Source organism: Silene latifolia, chromosome 8 (assembly GCF_048544455.1).
Source record: "Silene latifolia isolate original U9 population chromosome 8, ASM4854445v1, whole genome shotgun sequence".
NCBI classification, from domain to species: domain Eukaryota; kingdom Viridiplantae; phylum Streptophyta; class Magnoliopsida; order Caryophyllales; family Caryophyllaceae; genus Silene; species Silene latifolia.
This window is the reverse complement of record NC_133533.1, coordinates 8,536,629-8,557,505: the sequence shown is the minus strand read 5'-3', so window position 1 is coordinate 8,557,505 and position 20,877 is coordinate 8,536,629. Positions and strand designations below refer to the sequence as shown.

At 37.0% G+C, this 20,877-nt stretch overlaps 2 protein-coding genes across 2 annotated transcripts; both read right to left on the bottom strand.

Annotated features, from left to right (window-relative positions):
- Positions 1-2,314: 2,314 nt before the first annotated feature.
- Positions 2,315-12,241, bottom strand: LOC141596278 (30-kDa cleavage and polyadenylation specificity factor 30). Its single transcript, XM_074416381.1, has 7 exons — positions 11,730-12,241; positions 9,501-9,881; positions 6,738-6,900; positions 6,529-6,639; positions 5,756-5,824; positions 4,200-4,286; positions 2,315-3,365 (listed from the first exon to the last, which is right to left on the bottom strand). The coding sequence occupies exons 1-7, from the start codon at positions 12,101-12,103 to the stop codon at positions 2,511-2,513; spliced, it is 2,040 nt and encodes a 679-aa protein (XP_074272482.1). The 5' UTR covers positions 12,104-12,241; the 3' UTR covers positions 2,315-2,510.
- Positions 12,242-13,245: 1,004 nt separating this feature from the next.
- On the bottom strand, positions 13,246-18,071 carry LOC141596277 (uncharacterized). Its single transcript, XM_074416380.1, has 7 exons — positions 17,879-18,071; positions 17,724-17,765; positions 16,393-16,584; positions 16,146-16,262; positions 15,021-15,055; positions 14,637-14,737; positions 13,246-13,601 (listed from the first exon to the last, which is right to left on the bottom strand). The coding sequence occupies exons 3-7, from the start codon at positions 16,575-16,577 to the stop codon at positions 13,515-13,517; spliced, it is 525 nt and encodes a 174-aa protein (XP_074272481.1). The 5' UTR covers positions 16,578-16,584; positions 17,724-17,765; positions 17,879-18,071; the 3' UTR covers positions 13,246-13,514.
- Positions 18,072-20,877: the final 2,806 nt, after the last annotated feature.

Below are 20,877 nucleotides of genomic sequence, written 5' to 3'. Positions count from 1 at the left end.
AGGAGGAAAGTTGGTACTTCGTTTTGATGATCTTGAGAGAATAAAGAAAAATGACAAAATTGGGAATTAATTGAGAAGGTGAGGAGAGACACTAAAAAGAGGAATTGTAGAGGAGGAACGGTATGAGAATGATGGAGTTTCAGTGGACTGAGTCGATTCGACGAACATCCGAGTTGAGTCAAACGAGTAAATGTGATTTGTTGAAACTAAATGCTTTCGAATGACGGAATCAATCAGATATGGGCATGGTGTAATGGTGATTATGGAGGTGTGAAGACGATGAGTTAGTTGTAGTGAAGGATGATTTAGGGAGGTAATTTTAGAATAAAATTCTAATTACCAAGTATGAGGGATTAATTTCCAGCTCATATCACCATAGACGGAGATGTGACCGGCGGGATACACTGTATGTGCTTCAATCTTATTATATCCTGGTATTTCCTTTAAATGTGCTCATAGAGTTCATTCATTGTGAAATGTAAGGAAAATAGAGTCCATAGATGGAGGCGGGTCATTTCCTATCATTGCTAAAAGAATTGAAGGCGATGAGTTAGTTGTGCAGTGGAGTATACTTGAAGAAGATGGAACTGAATAAGGAATTGACCTGATATAAGAGGTCATAATTTCATATGGATTGTTTTGAGAAGACATGGGGTAAAGGTGGGATTATATTGAAATTAATGATAGGTGGGATTATTCTAAGAAGAAAGTTTAAAGGTGGGATTATTGTTGTCAATTCTTCCTAAGAAAAATGGTTTTTCGCAGTATCGCCCAAGTCATAGTTAATGAAATTAGAGATTTTGAACTAAGTTATAATTTTCGGTCCATGTTTACCTTGACTCTCCATTACATTTTCGCTCCTTCTTTTATTTTCCATTATACCTATGGACGGTTCTAAAGGATGATTCATGTCAGCCGACCCCAAATCATTTTGGGATTAAGGCTCTGTTGTTGTTGTTGTTGTTGTTTTGCACATAAGTTAGGGTTTATGAAATTAAAGATTTTAAATTAATTACAGTTTTCAGTCGATGTTTAAGCCCGCATGTTACACATTTCGTGAGAATTGAAGGGATGTATTCAATGAGAGCGGATTCTCTGTTCCATTTGGTATTTCATCTTCTGCTCCATTCCTCATGACACATCATTAACTTAACAAAAACAATTACCATTTTTATATACAAACATAATTTCTTGTATATTAAAATAAAAATAGAAGCAACGATAGCACAATAAAAGTCTTGTTTAATTTCTATCTGGGTGTTCTTTAAACTGTGTCGACTTTAAATCGTTCTTCCACGAAAACAAAATACGAGTATATTTGCAGACCGGTAATGAAACATGCATTCAACAAGAGTCTAAATTTTATGAAATTTAATTGGTCTCATTGTAGACGGGTATATCCGTTTAAAGATGTAGACGGGTCAAATATGTCACCACTTTCATAATAAGACAACCCCCACCATCCACTTATTGTTTGTCTTATTATGAAAATGGCGACATATTTGACCCGTCTACAACTTTAAACGGACAGTGTCCGTCTAGAGTGAGATTTTATGAAATTATATAAAAGCCAAGTTTTGTAAGACTTCTGACTGACCGCTTAAATTAAGGAGATAAAAAGACTTTTGACCCCACCACGGTTATATTATCACTTAGAGCAAGAGCAATGGAAGAACTTTAAATAAAGTTCTTCCTTTGCCAAGTTATTTTTTTGTCAATTACTAAGTTTAAGAACTTTATCTTGCAATGGAAGAACTTTTGCTAAGTTCTTAATTATGACTAACTATTAATTTTTTCATCTCTAAATTAATATTTTACTTTCTTGAAACTATCAAAGAACTTGGTTCTTAAAAAAAACCAAGTTTTTATTTTAACAAACCCAATGCTACCTCCAATGGGAAGAACTTTATTTCTAAAGTTCTTATTGACAAACTCGAGGCAAAAACCTATCATTGCATTTGCTCTTACATAAATTTTGATCAATTAATTTCTTACTTCACTAATTTTTAGTGCATCATTAACTAAGTAAATTTAATAACTAAGAAATGAACCAACATAAAAATCGAAATTAAAATTACCATAATAATTATACTGATTAAATCATTATGATGATTTATTTTAACATCGAAAAAATCACTATGGTAATAAAAAAAAAAATACGTACTTATATTGATAAAAATAAAAATATTTAAAATCGAAAAAAAATCACCATAATATTTAAAAACAGCCCGTGCTTTTTGATGCACGGGTCTAAAACTAGTTTTAAAAAATGTTGTCCAATATCAGTTAATTCCTGGTGTAAAACTGTAGACTCTTCGTAACACTGTTCTTGTATTCTACATTGTATATCAATTTTCAACTATTTCTCTAGAACATGGCAATTAATAAACATTTTACAAAACCAATCTAATTTCATGAGCCATTTAACCAATTCTATAATTTCCTAGCACTGAATATCATTACTTGGTACATAAAAGTACAAGTTTTAATCAATGTAAGCTCGACGACTATCACTGGTCTGAGCTATTGACATCTCCTTCCACATCTCGACGTTTCTTCTTTCCCTCGCCATGCCTTGACCTCCTTGGAGCCTCATCCTCGCTTTCACTGTCATCGTTTCCTGGATGCTTTCTAGAACTATATTTATCATCGGTTTGGCTCTTGATAGTTTGATGTTGCAGGTCATCTTGGGCCTTCCCTGGCTCTGGCCCTGTTCCGTATGGCTCACCCCAGTCATTATTAGGTCCTCGTTGATCTCTCTTCGGGGGTCTATTGGGACCACCTTGTGGTGGGCCAGGCTGGGGAGGAAACATCGGAGCCATGCCCATTGGTCGCCCGCCTCTACCACCCATTCCTTGCATAAAAGGAGCACGCCCGGGTCCCATCATCCCAAACCCACCCCCAGGGCCGACACCTCCTGGCTGAGGTCGCCCATGAAACATCATACCGGGTCCGGGACCCGCGAAGTCGCCAGGGAATCGTGGACCGTATGGCATGAAAGGGCGAGGAGCCATACCGAATGGATCGGGCATAGGGAAGGCATCAGGCCCTGGCCCGGGCCCATATGCAAAGCCATCAAGGCCTACCATACCAGCGGGAAAGCCGCCCATCCTAGGCATGGGCCTCATACCTCGACCCATAGGGAAATTTGGGGGCCACATCATTCCCCTACCCCTTCCCCTGCCTTGAAATGCAAGTCCAGGTGCTTGACCAAAGCTCTCGTCTTCCTCGTCACTTTCTTCCTCCTCTTCCTCTTCTTCATTGTCTTCAAATGGCACTATGTCCGGATTTTCAGCACCGTTTTCCATGTTCACTCCTTTCGCCTTTTCCTCCTCACGTTTGGCTTCAGCAGCAACTAGAATTTCCTGACAAATTGAACATATTTTAAGAAGATTGAAGGCTCATGCATAGTACAGATCTAATAACCTTACATAGTACAAAAATAGAAATTTTATGATCAAACAAGTCCAATGAACTACTTCATAAGGCAAAAAAACAACTTGCGCCTAACACAAGAAATTGTTCCACCGGAATACTTCCTCATATATTACTACTCTGATAGATGAACCATATTAGTCTTTAGAGTTTAGCCACCACCAAAAAATCTCAGTTCACTGAATAATGTTCTACGAGAAATTGAGAATTGACAAAGATAAAAAGAGAGAAATATAAAGGATACCTAAAACTAAAAAAAAAGTAAGTATCAAAGGAGAGAATGAGAGACAAAAAGTACTATTCAACAGACTTACAGACACAGTTCCTTCTTCGAATTAGATCGGTTAGATGTAAATTATGTTGACCCAAAATGTAAATTACGTTGACCCAAAATGAAATTTACGTTGATAATTGCACTGAGCGACCACTACTTCACAATAAAAAGAAGTGGAACCAGTTCAGAATCATTTTGCTTTATTTTTTATGTTTTTCGGTTTCTTTACAGTTGAATTTTGTTGCAACTTGCAAGAATGTGTTTTATTTTTGGGTTGAGCTTATCCCACCTTATCTTGGGTTGGAGGGCAACCTATTTCTGTTCTTTCCTCTTTCTGGGCCAAAGTTACATTGTTATTTTACTCTTGATCCTAGCTTAACCTACCAAATTTCACGGAATTCGGGCCGTGTTCCCCATGAATTTTTTCCATTATCAAATGAAGATAATGATTTTTCCTACAAAAGAACTGGCAATCAAATTGCAGACTTACCATAAGTTCGTTGTCTGGTTCGGTATAAAGCAAGGACGCCAACTGCTCACCAACAGAAGGTTCAAGCTCCTGGCAATCTCTACTTATCTGCAACATCAAATAGAAATAATAAGAAGGCATATTAGCTTCTACTGTAGACAACCATGTCAAGCACATTAATAGTTCTTTATTCTTAATTGAACAGGATAATGCATGCAACAGATTTTTCTCGAAATTCAAATAGATGCAAGTGTAACACACACGTAAAAAATGATGGTGATGCTTACAAAAAATACTTCCTTTGTTTCACAATGTTCTTCCCGTCTTTAAGCAGTCTATAGTCTGACACATTAAGTCGTTGACCATAATTTTTGGTTCTATTACTGTATGTTTTTTGAGAGTAAAATTTTGTGCAATATTTTTTTTACTACAATGTAGGTATTTCAGCTGTGTTACTCAGACACACCGACACGTGTCGGCGTGTCGGACACGGCTATTTGGGGTGAATTTTCCTGTTTTGTGGTCTAAATTGAAGTGTCGAAGTGTCGGACACCGACACGTGTCTGACACGCGACACGGCAGTTAAGTGAAGTGTCGGAGTAACATAGTATTTCAGTATTATATGGAGAATAATAATTTTTTTTTTAAAACTGATCTCAAAAGTCAAACTGGGAAAACACTGTGAAACAAAGGAAGTAATAAGATACATAAATCGTATAGGCTTCGTAAGAGGTAGAACCATAAAATGATTGTCAGGTGCAAAGGTAAACAAGTGAGCTTTTGGAGCATGTACAATAGGATCTCTTCAAGGTGAGGTGCTCCAAATGCTGTCTAAGGTGCTCCCCATTGTTGGAGAGCAAAAAATAGTGTATTTTGCTCACAATTGCTTGCTTTCACATGCTCTCCATGGAAGAAATGGAAAAGTAGTTCTCCATATTTCTCCCTCAAGAGAAATGGAGAGCATGCTCTCCATTGAAAGTGGAAGTGTGAGAAAATTTATTTTCAGATGTAAATATGAAAGTGGCGAGACCTAAAAAAAAGATGAACAGCTTCTAGGAGAGTTTTGCTACTGTGATTTGCAAATGTAAATTGGTTTTTGCTCATCGAGGAAAGAGTGTAAATGGAACGCAAAAAAATTCCTCCCCCTTTTTTCTTTTTTTTTGCTATTGTACATGCTCTTAGTGATCAACCCTCCGAAGATTACACAAGCAAATTTATCAAATAGTGTGTACAATAGTCATAAGTTAACAATCAGACACCGAAAACAATTTAGAAGCATGACGATTGTACTACCCATTTTTTTAATAAGAAAGATAATAATTTAATTAAGGGACACGGAGGGGTTACACCCATGTACAAAAGATACCATAGAGGTAGTAGTGCCCATCTACAAAAGACACGATGAGGGTGACGGCCATATACAAAAAAGACACCCTAAACGTGACGCCTATATACACTACGAGAGATGCACAATTAAGCTCTCAAACCATCATGGGTAATAACTACAAACAAAAGAAACGACAAGTTTTGATTGGGGTGAAGCAGCTCAAAATATATAATAGCTTCAAATACTATACCTTTACTGGCAAGTTTTCATTGTACGGATTCCTCAGATGCCGAGTTTTATTGAACGACAGCTCGCATAACTGCACAAGGGGGGAACTTGTATAAGCTTAAATAGCTCCTGAAACAGAACTGTCTAGCAATAATATTCAGGAAAAATGAAGGTAAACACTATAGAGTATAAAAAAAGGCCAACATGGTAGTCATTATGGAGACATTTACTTCTCCAATAGTAGATTAACATCTGCCATTAGAAAGCTAACTGAAAGATTTGAAAACCTAAACTAGTAAAATTCTGGGATCAAAATCAAATAGTATACTTAACCTAATAAACAGAAAGGATACACAGAAGCAGACAACGGTTTTCCAAGCATCTTCCCAACATCTCTTCCCCATTTCTTACATTCATAAAACCAGAGCAATTAAAAAAAAACATACTTGCTCAGATTTCAGATCATACAGCATAACCCAAGAAAAAAGAAAAACTAGTAAAAAAAAGAATCATATTCAACTGACAATGCATCCAGCAATATCACGTAACAGAAGTTAGCTCCACAGTAAGAGAATTTAAACCACATTTTTCATGTGTTGGCGCTTACGATATAACAGAAGTTAGCTCCATAACAGAGAAATTCAACCCACATTGGTCACGTGTGTCCATGAAAACTGTACAAACTAATTCGCCGACATGATGTTTTCCAACGAAACAGATGGATGGCACTTCACACATGCAGTGTGTAAATATGGTGCAAATGATACTTGTTTCAAAGGGTTTTTCTTAACATACCTTCAACCATTTAACGGAGAAATTCCTTCCATAATGAGCAGTCCCATGTGCATGCTTCCAGTTACCACCAGTGGCACTCTCACCAATTTTAGAGGACATCTTTGCACAGCCCTGATCGTGACAATAATTTAATGTCATGGGTGTGAGCTCAATAGACTAAACACGCTTATCAACAACTCAACGAACAAAAAGTACACTTGTAGGCCCACCTGAAAGTTTCGAGTACGGTTGACCGAGAATATCAAAATTACATGCTCAACAGAATCAAATGCTTCATTAAGTTTAGCTTCGTTGCTCCTTTGAGTAGCCCATACACCTTGTTGAACAGATAACTCCAGATTTTCACGATTGCAGCTCTTCACAATAAAATACCTGCGTTTACAAAGCACCAAATGAATAAGCACATTAGATTAATATACATCTGCAAATCACAGGTTCACAGCACCATATGTAGGTTGAGGAGGAATGTGCAGCTAGAGAAAAGGAAAAAAAAAAAGCAGAACGTGATGAAAGAGGTCTTCAGTCTGACTGAGATTTTGATTCAATCATAGAAACCCACTTTTTCTCCTAGTGGTTGCTGAAGGAAAACAGTCCAAAATAAAATAATGATTATCCTGACAAGAGAGCTTTCAAAAAATAGCCTACATGGCAACTATATCTTTCAGTCGATAACTTTAATATCAGTAGTACAGTCACAGTTACGAAAGTTCGGAATCAGTCTACTAGTGAAAATAGTAAAGCTATGGTTGTGACTTGTGACTGATTATCAACCACATACCAGGCAACATAACATGGGATCAACCTTTTAATTTTATGTCTAACATATTCATAATTGATTCGAATAAATTCTAGACCCTCAGTCCTTGCCCTGTAAAAGCTTACAGATTGTAATTGAAAAAACACACATACAGTAGCATTATCCCAATGCTTCCAATAGGCTCCAGCAAAGGCGGGTTGAGATGTTCATAGCTTTACTTCCCTTCAAAGGGAGAGACTTTCTGTAAGACTCCCAAATTTAAGTAAACGTTCAAGAAAAATAAATTCATAGAATTTACGATCATAAGTAGTAACTTTACACTGCCCTACAGGCTTACACAACTGAGATCATTTAATCACAAAAAAAAAAAAAAAAAAAAAAAAATCTCAAACACTCGTTATTTGTTTATACTTCAACTCAGATCTAATATCTATTTCCATCAAAGTTGAAGAAATCAATATTGCTCAGTATCTTCTGCTTGAATTAAGTGTTAGTTGGTGAGCGGAGATTACAGTATAGACCATAAACTGAGCCACTCGTGTCAGGCTCAGGTCAGGTATTCAGGTCAAACACGCGTTAAGGTCAGGTTAGTTGGTGTCCAGGACATTCTCAGCTTATTAGAAAAGGTTAATAGTGAATATTTCATCATCAGCGAAACTAAATTCATATCACAGCTTCAGGTCAGGTCTATCTCTTGTAAGTCAGGATTAAGTAACCTTTCCACGTCTAAGTCAATGTTAGGATCAAGCAATAGATATGGATTAATTTGAACACGAGTCAGGGAAACAATGAAAGTGAGGGAAATGCCACAGTGTCACATACACTATCTTACATCAACCTAGCTAAAAAAACAGAAGGCCGTGCCAGACAACACAGTCTCTAAGCCAATCAACACAAAATACTGTATCATAGCAAACAAAGAGTATCTTTTAGGAGGTCAGGTCACTTGGAAAAGTCATTAACTACCACACTATTCAATGCAACTCCTTCAACGATATACAGGAAAAGCAACCACGGTGGAGAATTCTGCTGCCAGTCTCACTGATTCTAGCTCCCCACCACGTAATTCATGATATACAACTATATGCCAAGATTTTCTAAACCACTTAAACCTGAAGGCAAACCATGAACATCGGCTCCATATCTCCACACAATCACTCTGTGGGGTCAATACAAAATAAAATAACTCTTGATCCTCCACCAATACTAACTAGAAGAAACATAACATTCCTCATTCATGTCTGTGGGATTTTAAGATATGGAGTCAAGGGAAACTTCAATGGTTGATAAGCAGGTACACAGAGAGACACAGATAAAGTGTGGTCCACAGGTTACTAAATATCAGTTTGAATCGTGGTTTCTGAAATCGTATTTAAAATTACCCAAAGGTCAAAGGTACAAATAAAAAATGGAAGGCCTGATAAGGGTTTCACAGAAGGAAAAGAAAGGATAAAATAAAGCAGCAATTTTCAGTGACACCTATTTCCAAAACTCTCATTAAGCTCCTCACACGGGAGGCCCTTTTTTTTTGGTTATTGGATAAGTTTTTTCTATCTAGCAACAACTCCAAAGATTTCAGCTGATAGCTTTCTTCTTCAGTTCTATCTAATGTGACCACTAAAGAACAGCATAGGTTTTGAGGACACTGGCTACAACATTTAAAACAAGTAAACAATTTTCTAGACAAAAAAAAGACACTATAATTGTTGCAATTGTATAAACCAATGACGTTAATCTCACATCGTGTACCAATGTAACATGACACGGAGACAGAATTAATTTTGTTTCCAATTCATCAGAGAACTACAAATAGTAGCACATCCTTAAATGAGTGTGTCATTTTTATAGAAGTTATTCTATAGCAAAAAAGTCATACAAACTGATTTAAGAGATTTTTATTGACAGTGTCCTCTTGACTTCCAACAGAAAAAGCGATAGTGCAACCTAGTACAAACGATGTCAATAGTCATTATTAACAAAAATATAAAATCAAATCCCAGGTAATTCAGAAATGAGTAATTGTTCTTTTTATTTTTAACTGCAGTTCAATAATAAGTATTTGTGAAAATTATACACACAAAAGTCCAGTATAATTATTGACTTCTAAATGGCAATCATATAGCTCATATACAATTAAAAACCTCCCTTTAAATCAAACATAGTACAAAAATCTAAACGTTATGCCTCACAAAAAACTTTAGGACTCTGGACACACCTAGTTATCCCTTGAGGCAATGGAGTAGCTGTCCTGCTAGTTGGATTTGACGGATCACCAGCAGGATTTTGTGCTGGAGCCTGGCCGGCTACCTGCTTCTGGTCTTGTGATTGTTGCTGCATGTTAGAGAGGTCGGTTGCAGATGGTTTAGGGACTACAGCTTGGTTTGCGGCGTTGTCACCTTGTTGGAACTGCGGTCTTTCTGACTGTTGAGAATAATTTGTATTCCTCTGTTGGTAGAATCTATTTTGACCACCATAGTTATAAGAAGTGAGCTGCTGAATCTTCTGAAGGATTTCATCGACAGGCGGTGGAGGTCCAGGCAGTTTAGCATGTCTGTAACGGCAGTCTGGCCCATTTGGACAAAAACCCAATTTGTACCTACAATTATCAGTCAAGATTAGTAGAAGTAACATAATCTGAAACGCCTGTCTGATCATATAATGTTTACAAATTACAACAATAGAAAAAAAAGGGTCACAATTATATGTTTCTTCCGACAAAAGATAACTTCATAATCAGCTTATGTATAAATGGCTTGTCCAGGCTCAACAACATACAAGGGCAAAATATTTTGGTAGACCTAGCATTAATAATATTAGTATAGAGATGGTGGAGCTGTTAGCGTTTGTATAGTTAGGATACAGACCGTAGGAATGAAGTAAAGGACATCTTAGGATGGGGATTAGGTGTTTCTTAAACGGAATAACCCAGTAATGTTCTTGTAACATCAGTATCAGATAATTCAGATACTTATCCTACCAGGTGAGATTTTAACGCACTCCCTCATTCATGCAGTAACTCGATACGCTTACCCAATTTGCTAAAACCCTCAAGAAAAGAAGCAACCTTGACTCTTGAGTGCAACTCCAAGGCAAGACCTATCTGCTAAGCTAAGCTGATGTATTACAGTAGCTAGCCATTGTACATGCATCTTATGTAACAAGGCGCTTTCTTCTACCCCCTATGGCCTTGCCCTGCCCAACCCAAGTTTGCCACTTGCCACCGCCTTCTTCTCTCCCACATCCTCTAGTGCGCTCTTACCCAATGTAGCCTTACATTCCCTTTGCTCTGTGTCAAGCCTATACCTTCTCTCTTTACGCCCAGACCCCTCCAGATTCAACTGTGTAGTGTGTACTCAATCTGCCCTTCCTTCACCACCTGTTTAGCTGTACAGACCCTACGGCTCAGTCCAACAGTATTCTTATGAGATGGAGATAAAGGCCTTGTGGTCAACATTGATTCTGATCGCTAATTCACGGCCAGGTTATTTGGCATGACCATGGTGAAGATTGTCTCAAAAGGAAGATAATGAGGGACCGATAGCACAAATGCAGATGGGATCATGGGAACCACAGCAAAATTGTAAATAGGACACACTTGAGAGGGAAAGTGACGGTCTTTTCCCTCTACCTACAAATTTATCTTTTGCTAATCGAAACTATTCCCTTCCGAAATCCAAACTAAATCACCTTTGAGACAATCAACATCTCACTATACTGGCAATCAAATTCGCCAAAATCTCGAGCAATTAAAAGAAACATCATCGAATTCCAATTCAACTAGGGAAAACAGGCTGATCAAAGCAACAAACTTGACAAAAACTAAGCAAATTCAAAAACCTAACACCACCAAACCAATCAAAACCTACTTATACACACTTCACTATCATTCAAATTCGCCAAAATCTCGAGCTATCCAAAGAAACAACATCAAATTCCAATCCAATTACGGCAAACAAGCTGATCAAAACAACAAACTTGACAAAAACAAATCAAAATTCAAAACCCTAATTACACCATACTAAATACACATACTTTACTACCAATCAATTTGCCACAATTTCGAGCAATTCAATGAAACAACATCAAATTACGATCCAAATAACTAACAAGCTGATCAAACCAATCAAAACCTACTTACGCACACTTCACTATCAATCAAATTCGCCAAAATCTCGAGCTATCCAAAGAAACAACATCGAATTCCAATCCAATTAGGGCAAACAAGCTGATCAAAGCAACAAACTTGACAAAAACAAATCAAAATTCAAAACCCTAATTACACCATACTGAATACACACACTTAACTACCAATCAATTCGCCACAATTTCAAGCAATTCATAGAAACAACATCAAATTACGATCCAAAATACGCCGAATAAGCTGATCAAAAACCTAAAAACAACAAAAGCAAAATTAAATCAAAAACAACAAAATTGAACATACATATTACACTCCTTGATATCTTCATTAGTATGCTTATAAACACAATCCTGTTCCCGACATTCGCCATACAATCGAAAAAACCGACAAATAGGCATACGAGCTTTATCATACTGATGAAGAAAGCCGCACGAATCGCCTTTCATACACAAACTTCGTAACCAATGCCGGCACACCGTTTGTCGGAAACTCCGGCGGTTTCCGGCGTCATACTGCGGCGCTGCGGCGGCATGGTTATTGGCGTTGGCAGCGGTGGTGGCGGCGGCGGAGGTGTGTTGTTCGGGTTGGAGGACGGGGTTAGATGCTGTAGGAATGGTGGGAGCGATGTCGAGACCGCCTTCGAAATCGAAACTTAGACCTCCGTCTGCGTCCTCCATTGTTGTTGAAGGTTTAGTTTGATTTAATGAATTTAGGGGTTAGAGAGACATAATAAGGGAAATATAGTGTGATTTTGAGAAGGAGGAGGTTTAGGGAAGGGGACAAGGTGAACAAGAGGGAACTTCCTAGGAAAGTTTGATGAAATTATATTAGTATCGGACAAACGGGTCAATCTGGTCGGGTAATTTTGTATTTTTAAAAATTTGGACTAGTTGAATTTTTAGGGACGGGTTATTTTAGGTTCTGTATTTTCAGTTGAAAAGAGCTAAACTGAATCGAGTTGAACTGAACTGAACTGAACTGAACTGAACTGAACTGAATTGAATTGAATTGAATTGAATTGAATTGAAGTGAAATAAGAGTTAGACTTTGTTCTTTTGAACTTAATTTCAACTTCATTCAGTTCAGTTTAGTTTAGTTCAGCTTAGCTCTTCTCTTCACAAATCAACTTTTACTTCAATTCAGTTCAGTTTAGCTCTATTAAGTTCAGTTAAGTTAAATTCAGGCAGTTTCACTAAAAAAAAAAGGGCCTAATTTCAGCTCGCGGCTCAAATTCGGGTAAGTCTCTTCATGCACGAGTTGAGCAAGTTTCACTGAGTTTAGTAGTTAGCTATTTGGGATCAATTTCAATTCTTTGGATTGTTATAGAGTATATGATAGGTCATTTTCAGTATGAACCGTCCATATAGGGTACATAGGGTAGTAGTGTTCAGATTAGTACACCACAAATTCTCATTTAAGACGGGATTTATTGCTACTAAGTTTGATAAATTAGATGAAGATAATATTTATGAGATTTTTATTTTGGATCATTTCCCGTTTCTTCAAGTTATTTCATATCGTGTCATGTTCCATTTTGATGGTTTTAGTCGAGTCAATTACATTCCGACAAACTTTAGGTGGAGCTTGGGTCGTGTTAAATTACGATCAAGTTTCATAAAGCAAGACTACCTCGGATCTCGGCTCAACTTTAACAAGTCTACTCAGGCTCTCAGCCCACCCAAACTCATCGCACCCTTCACATTTACATTAGAAGCTTTTGAAAACTTCTCTTCCCGACTACTGCCACTGTGATTTTCGTTGACATGATACACCACCGGCTTTGAAACATGTTGATTAAGTAAAACAGATGCAAACTATATACAAAACCGTGAACTTCACGAGTTGAAACACTATTTTATGTAGGAGTACAAAATACGGAGTAGCTAATAACATACTTTATTCAACAATGATTTGCAGGGTACAGTAAATTTCCGCCCTTGCGTAACAGATACAAACATATAACCACCAAAACTAAAAACTTGGTAAGACTATCCTCGGTCTTCCTTAATGATTAGTGATTATGAAGATAACTTGATAAAATAACTTGAAAGTCTCGTTGAACGAGGGGCTCATGTCAGACACCGGTGATTAGGAAGAAACGCCATATGGTAGTAGAGCTGCAGCCACAATTCTACCTTCCTCGTTCAAAATATTGTATGTTGAGGCAGCATTTCGCTGAAACAAAAGAAGCAAAGCAAGACATGTTTTTAGACGATTAATCACAAGGCAATGGAACCAAAGTAGCTTCACAAGAAGCTATCTCCATATGAGACTGCCACATTATTTTCTCTAGAAAGACCAACTATTGCATATCAAAGAGTTTGCACATATCGGCCGGAGCCAAGTCGCACACTTGCAGGCAAACTGTGAGGAGTTTGATAGGAAGAATATCATCTATAGTAACCTGAAAACTACATGGCAAATATGAACAGGCCCCAAATCTAATGCGTGAAAAATACTGCAATTTGAAAACCAGAGAAACTTCTAACGGAGCAGCACGACAACTAAACCTTATGAAACTTTTTCTCAAACCTAATAAATTTAAGTAGTACCCATTTCGATGAGTAGAAATAGTTATGAATGGTGGGCTTCTTATGCCATAGTGACCAAAGTCTTTTCTTACTAGGAGCCATCAGAATAAATTGTCTGTGAATATAAGAGCGGAATTAAGTTTGCACATAGAAACAGCAAAAGTAAATATGTTCATAAAACTGATGGCTTTACAATATACACTTAATCCTTATCATAAGCCCAATTGAAGATGCCACTAAAACTGAGAACTTGGTCGACATAGGAAAGAAAGAAAAAACCATAAGCGAACAAGGAAGTTGTCTTGAATTTATTCCAAAATGATGCTAAATCCAGTTCTATCACAAAGTTGGGAAGTAAAAGGAACCAAGCAACAATGACTGAGCAAGTGAAAAGTGCTACTGTTAGTACATGTTCCAAGAGTCTACTCTAAATAGGAATAGATAAAAATTTTGAGCAAACATCATCAAAATGTTATATTTTTCTTAACAGCTTCTCTTCGCATATGGTTCTCCTTTCTCAAACTTCTCACACCATCAGTTTAGAAATTCACATAAACTCACCACGACTCCACAAACAATCATTCACTAAAAGTCAGATACTGAAGGAAACTAGGAAAGTAATTCGTAGTTAGGTAACAAAGAATACAAACACTAAAGCAATTGGAGTAAGTAGAGATACCGAATCAACTGCTTCCAATTTCATCCCTGTTGACCGAATATAATTCCGGAGCTCTGCAGGCACTGGTTCAATGTGCTTTCCACATCCAAGAATCAATATTTCTGTAATAAATTACATAACATTAGAAGCTAAGTGAGATACTACTTTCTCTTCTCTCGCCCATTTTCTCCTATAAGCCAACATTTGCGTATGTACAGATAGATTCCTATTTTAATTAAAATAAGGAAAAATTAAAAGTAATGACCTTAAAATAAGATCACTCTTTTAATTTTCCTTACAAAACTACTTTATAACTTGCTACCAACAACATTGTTTGCCGAACAAATTGCTATGTAAAAGGAATCCAGCAAAAGAAAGAGAATCATTAATATAACAACTACTCACCTGGTATGGGCCGCAAAATTTGAAAAATGGACAAGCTGCATCAACAAATCATGTATATGTCAACTTTCTGAACATCATGCCGTGATATTATAAGCAACATGTATCTTGCAACAGCCGATAAAATTTTAGCATGGAAACTGAAAATATGGACCAATATTATATTATTCCATGACTTATGGCTTCATGTCCTAGTCCACTTTATGATGATAGTATGATACTGCAGATACTAGACTCTGGATAAATACGGAATTATATGCGGGTTGCTAAAATGGCATAGTACAACTTAACAGTCTGAACTGGGTCCAACCGTCCAAATACAAGAGGGCGACTGCTACATAAACGCTGCAACCCTGCACCACATACTTGTGTAGGGATGTAACGCTACAAAAATAGACATACCGCAGCCATCCCCACATGCTCTCAAGTGCATAAACATTGTAACCAGAACATATACGACACCAGGTTCATAAGAAAGAAAGGACACCGGAAAATCTACCACCCTATGATCACCAGCATTCAAATGCGCCACATTCTCTTCAGACATGTAACTTACTGTCTCAGGGGTCACTAACTCTGACAACCCCATTACATGATACACAACAAAGAATAGAGCGCCTTAATTCTGAACTTGTCACTCATAACACCCTCAAACCGTACTAGTGATGAAACATTCAGATACAACCCCTATAGTGAATAACTCTTAATGCAAAGTGAATATGCATTCCTCAAGACTCAAAGGCTGATATAAAGCCTAAAAACTTAATTGTGACAGCAATTTTGAATTCGTTTCTCCAAGCCAATAGAAATTCCCAACACAGCAAAAGCTCCCTCCCAAAATCCACACAGATAATTAGCAATCATTTCTCTTCATATAAAAGGTGGCGCTTTTTCATGATCTAAACATTCCAACCACAAGAGAGCACCCCACCCACCTTGAGCATGGCAAGTATAAAAATACAGCTAAACTGATAACACAAGTACATGGAATAAAAATACCACTTATCCTAAGCCTTCTGCTTAATTTCTATACACTTCAACCAACAAAACAACGATTGCAAGGAAATGAATGAAAAATAACAATCAAATATCGTCCTGATATACTTTCAGCATAAAAACAAAAATTACCTTTCAGGAGTAATTTCAGAAAAGTTCTTTGGTTTCCACGACATAAGCAAATTGCCAACACAGAGCAAGCTTCCCTCATATTTGACCCCATTCACTTTAAACCCCGAATCATCAAACCTAATTCATCAAAACAAAAACTAGCACGGATTAAATGTCCGTCCTAATTGAAATTGTGATCACAATCAGCAAAAGGAAGGAAGAAGAATACGTAAGATCATAAAGATGGATTGATGAGAAATGCGCATACTCTTGGAAGCGGAGTTGGTCTTCGGGAATATTGTCGATGAGATTGATTTGGTCGTAGAGGGAGAAAGTGCGCCGGAGGGAAGGTAAAGGTGCAGGAGTTTGAAGCGGCTTTGGGATGTTGTTTTGTCGGAGAAGTTTCATGAGTGATGGCAATGCCATTCCCCCTGCTTTCTGGCGTAGCGCCATTTTTTGTCTGAAAATAAGTAGGTAGAACAGTCATAATGTGCTCATATAAGACCACAAAAAACCTTCTCCCTTCAAAGATCTGCTCAACACTTGAATAGAACTACAAGCTACTCAATCATGCCAAGGACAGCGGATGCGATAATTAGAATACGATACTGAAGTACTGAGCCACAAACACACTCTAAACATAATATATCTGAACTTACGACTCAGATTGAATTATCGAAAATCCAATTATCAAATATATTTCTTAAAGTAATAAAATCATACACTCGTCTCGTAATGCCTTAAATCAGTGATTATACATTTATACTCATAAAGGACCGTTCCGGCCAGGTAACAAGGTAACCCACCTTCACTCCTATAGTCCTATTACACCCATATAGAACAACTAAGCGATGTTCCCAATTCACAGGTAATGATTGAACACCACCTATTACTTTACCAGCCCAAAAATAATACTCCCTCCGTCTCAACATTTGTTAACCTTTTATTAAAACACCTCTCACAGAAGAAGAAAAAAAAAGGGTAACAAATTATTGGGACGGAAAGAGTATTTCATCAACAAACTGACACTCCAAATTTTCCAGCCCTTTTACCGAAGAGGTCATAGCCTAGTGGTTAAGACGGATGTACAATGGCCAATAGGTCACATGCTCGAATCCCAACAATGCAAAATATTCAACCTACTAATAGGGAAACGATGATGCCACTACACTTTTTGTTAATGCCATAACAATACAAGCTAAGTCTAAGGTATGTTACTATTCACCGTCTCACACACATGAGTGGCATTACTAATTTCGGAGTGACATTATGCCTTCCCTACTAATATATACTCCCTCCGTCTCAGTCAATAGCTTACATTTGCTTTATTTCCCCTCCCAAAATAAAGCAAATGTAAACTATTCACTGGGACAGAGGGAGTAGTACGAGTGAATAATACGGAGCAACAACCATCCCAATTTACCACCATAATCAAATGAAAAGGTCTCTTGTAAGGCGGTTTTACAATAAACTTATTGTAAAATCGCATTTTATTTACCTAAACAGCGACATTAAAGGCAATTAACAACCAATTAGCAACATAATCAAACACCCTCAACCAATTATTAAAAATTACTAGGGCGATAGACATCGTGTTACCTTAAATCTAGTCCAAAACTGCTAATTAAATCCTCAAAAACCCTGCATTTGATAAAATTAAGATTAAAATCAAACAAAATCAAAACTTCTAATAAGCAACCAAATTAAACCCTAAAACTGAAATTGAAAATGCAAAGTTGCGGATTAATACTCACAAAGGGGAAAATTAATTGTGCGATGAAATTGAAGAAGTAATGTAGAGGGTAAAGTGATGACGACTTTTGATGAATATTTTTAGGTTATGGTGGAATTGGGAGTGGGGGAAATCAAATCAATTTGGGGAAAAATGAGGGAGGGAGGGAGGGGAATCAATGAAGATTGAACGGAAAAATTCGACATACCCACGGGATTTTCCTTTGCAATGACCAAACTACCCTTGTATATTTTTTTTGGTCAAATCTACCCTTGTATATTAGATGTCGGAATATGAGATGACCGTGACTCTATGACTCTGTGAGTGACCGCTCCCGACCCTAGGCGTGGACCGGGGTGTTACAAACTTACAAGTGATATCAGAGCAACTCTGCGACCGTCTGGTGAACCTGTGGTCTGGAATACCCGCCTTGTTAGACCCATTGACTGACCTATTAACCATGTAAGTCGGTTTGCTGTACGATTAAGACAAGCTAAATTTTATAATTTGCCTTCTTGTCTGTTTTTATATTCTTACATAGATATTATCTTTAATTAGTTGTATAATCAAAGTTAATATATAGACGTGTTAAAAGTTGATCTAACTCGTAACTCGTAAGACATTCCCAATTTTGATGTCATAACTCATAAGTAGGGATGACAATGGGTAGGGTCCATCTAGACCCGGACCCGGACCCGAGATTTTCCCTTTGGACCCGTACCCGACCCAGACTCGTAAGGGTCTAAAATTTGAGGATCCATACCCAGACCCTATGGGTAAGGGTCGGGTCTGGGCCTACCCGTGGGTCCGAGTTTCAGCCACTTTAATAGCAGGATTAACATCTATGCGGTCTATAATATTAAAAAAAATTCATACTGCTTTAACATTATGAGTTTATTAATCTCTATTGTACACTACCAAATCCAATATACATACCAAAGAGATTAAGAAAGACAAATAAGACTTAAATTAATTTTACTTCCAAATATATGTGAAAGAATCAAACTCGGAACCCTAAAATCAATAACATACTTGATAGCCGTCTCCATCTGACCGTCGCTGGCTGCCGTTAATAGTGGTTGTCGGTCGCCGCCTATTAGAGAGATAGTTGTCAGTGGCGCATCAGTGCTGTGGTGGTGGTTTTGTGTCAGTGGTGGTATTGTCAGAAGAGTTTGGTTGTGTTTTATTACTTTATGGGATGAAGGAAGAGAAAGAGACTTTAGTTGCTTTGGTTTCTACAGTCTATCAGTATGAATTCAGAGAAGTTGTGACTATATTTTTAATAAAGGGTCCGAGGGTCGGGTATGAGTCTCATAACTTAGACCCGGACCCGAACCCGAAATATTTTCTTAAGCCCCATACCCGACCCATACCCATTGGGTCTGAAAAATGAGACCCATACCCGACCCATTAGGGTCCGACCCTCAGGGTCTGGGTCGGGTCTCCGATCCACTGCCATCCCTACTCATAAGCCTATAAATCTTGATTAGTGGCATGTTTCAAAGTAAGTTGAACTCGAAATAATAAGCAAACGTTGGATTAACTGTGCGAAATCCAACAAGTGTTGTAAAATTTTCACCGAGCATAAGTTCCTAAAGTATATTCTCACGCAAAAGAGCCTTATCGTCATTTGTCGAAGGAGGTGGTTGGAGCTAATCAAAGACACTAATGAATTGGCGCAATACCACCACTAAGGCACTAAGGCAATGCGAATCTTGTAGCCAAAAGCCTTGAACCGGAATGTGAGCTTAAGGAGGTTGCTTTTTAATGTATTGGCACGATATCACTAAGAGCACTAATAATAGATGAACCTTTAAGAGATTTGTTCTCATGTCACATAAACTAATATATAAACCCATTTACCTACAAATTTTCTACCAACAACTAATAAAAAACTCTCTTCAAGTTCATATCATGACCCACTAAACTTTTTCTACCCTCACATACTCTCTCCACAAACCTGGATACTAATTTGTAACCGCTCTCATCCATGAACCTCAACACTCATCACTAATAATAGAAGGTTTGCAAACAAACCTCTAAAAAGATAGACATGTCATCCTACAAACCTCTTGATAAACCTCTATTGCTAATGGCCTAAGACAATGCGAATCTTGTAGCCAAAAGAAACGCTTGTGGTTAAGTAATATGCATACATCTTACTTTATCCCATCATATATATCCAGTATTTCATAACAAAATAATACGGAAGTTTTTCACGTCAATGAGAATAAAATCCGCGAAAGTGGCAATTTGTCCCCTTAACTTTGTTCAATGGTGAAATTAAGCCCCTCAAGTTTCAATTGTAACAATTAAACTCCTTAACTTTAACAAAAAGTGAAATTCAAGCCCAATTTTTAATTTTCACTTAAATCTCAACAAAAATTCATTATACAACTAATATCACATAAAAATTACTAATTTTAACTTTATTAATTTATATAAAAATAATTATCCACCTAAATAATAATTTTACATTAATCTATAATAAACAAAATAAAAATATGATCAAATCTTATGAACTATTCTTGCATTCATAATAATAATTGTCTAATAATTCTAAAATTATTAAAAAATTACTCGCTATTATAATCACATATTGTATAAAAGTTGTATGTTTACAAATTTTTTTTTTTTTGTAATTGATTAATTAGATTATAAAATGAATTTTGTCGAATTTTATGAGAAATCAAACAAATGGAGTTTAATTTCAATTTTAACTAAAGTTAAAAGGTTTGATTGCTACAATTGAAACTTCAAGGGTCTGATTTAAATATTGAACAAAGTTAAGGGGACAAATTGCCACATTATATATAATCCATTGCTGGCAAAATTGAGGCTACTTTGACGAATGTTTTATCTCAAGTTACAACCATCGCCACTTTTCATACATAATATGTATAACAATATGAGTAATTGGTGAGAAATTGACAAGAACCGGTGAGATTTTGACCGGAAAAGTAAAATGGGTTTGATTTCACATTACAACAAAGATAAGGGGTTGTTTACTCCCAAATAAAC

What these genes read in the sequence shown, in the direction of transcription:
- LOC141596278 (XM_074416381.1), bottom strand. Translation starts at nt 12,103, where the DNA reads ATGGAGGACGCAGACGGAGGTCTAAGTTTCGATTTCGAAGGCGGTCTC. An exon ending in ACCGTACTCGAAACTTTCAG is followed by an intron (nt 6,640 to 6,737) that starts GTGGGCCTACAA and finishes TGTCACGATCAG; the next exon opens with GGCTGTGCAAAGATGTCCTC. An exon ending in AACCAGACAACGAACTTATG is followed by an intron (nt 3,366 to 4,199) that starts GTAAGTCTGCAA and finishes TCAATTTGTCAG; the next exon opens with GAAATTCTAGTTGCTGCTGA.
- LOC141596277 (XM_074416380.1), bottom strand. Translation starts at nt 16,577, where the DNA reads ATGGCGCTACGCCAGAAAGCAGGGGGAATGGCATTGCCATCACTCATG. An exon ending in TCTGAAATTACTCCTGAAAG is followed by an intron (nt 15,056 to 16,145) that starts GTAATTTTTGTT and finishes TTGTTGATGCAG; the next exon opens with CTTGTCCATTTTTCAAATTT. An exon ending in AATTTTGCGGCCCATACCAG is followed by an intron (nt 14,738 to 15,020) that starts GTGAGTAGTTGT and finishes AATTTATTACAG; the next exon opens with AAATATTGATTCTTGGATGT.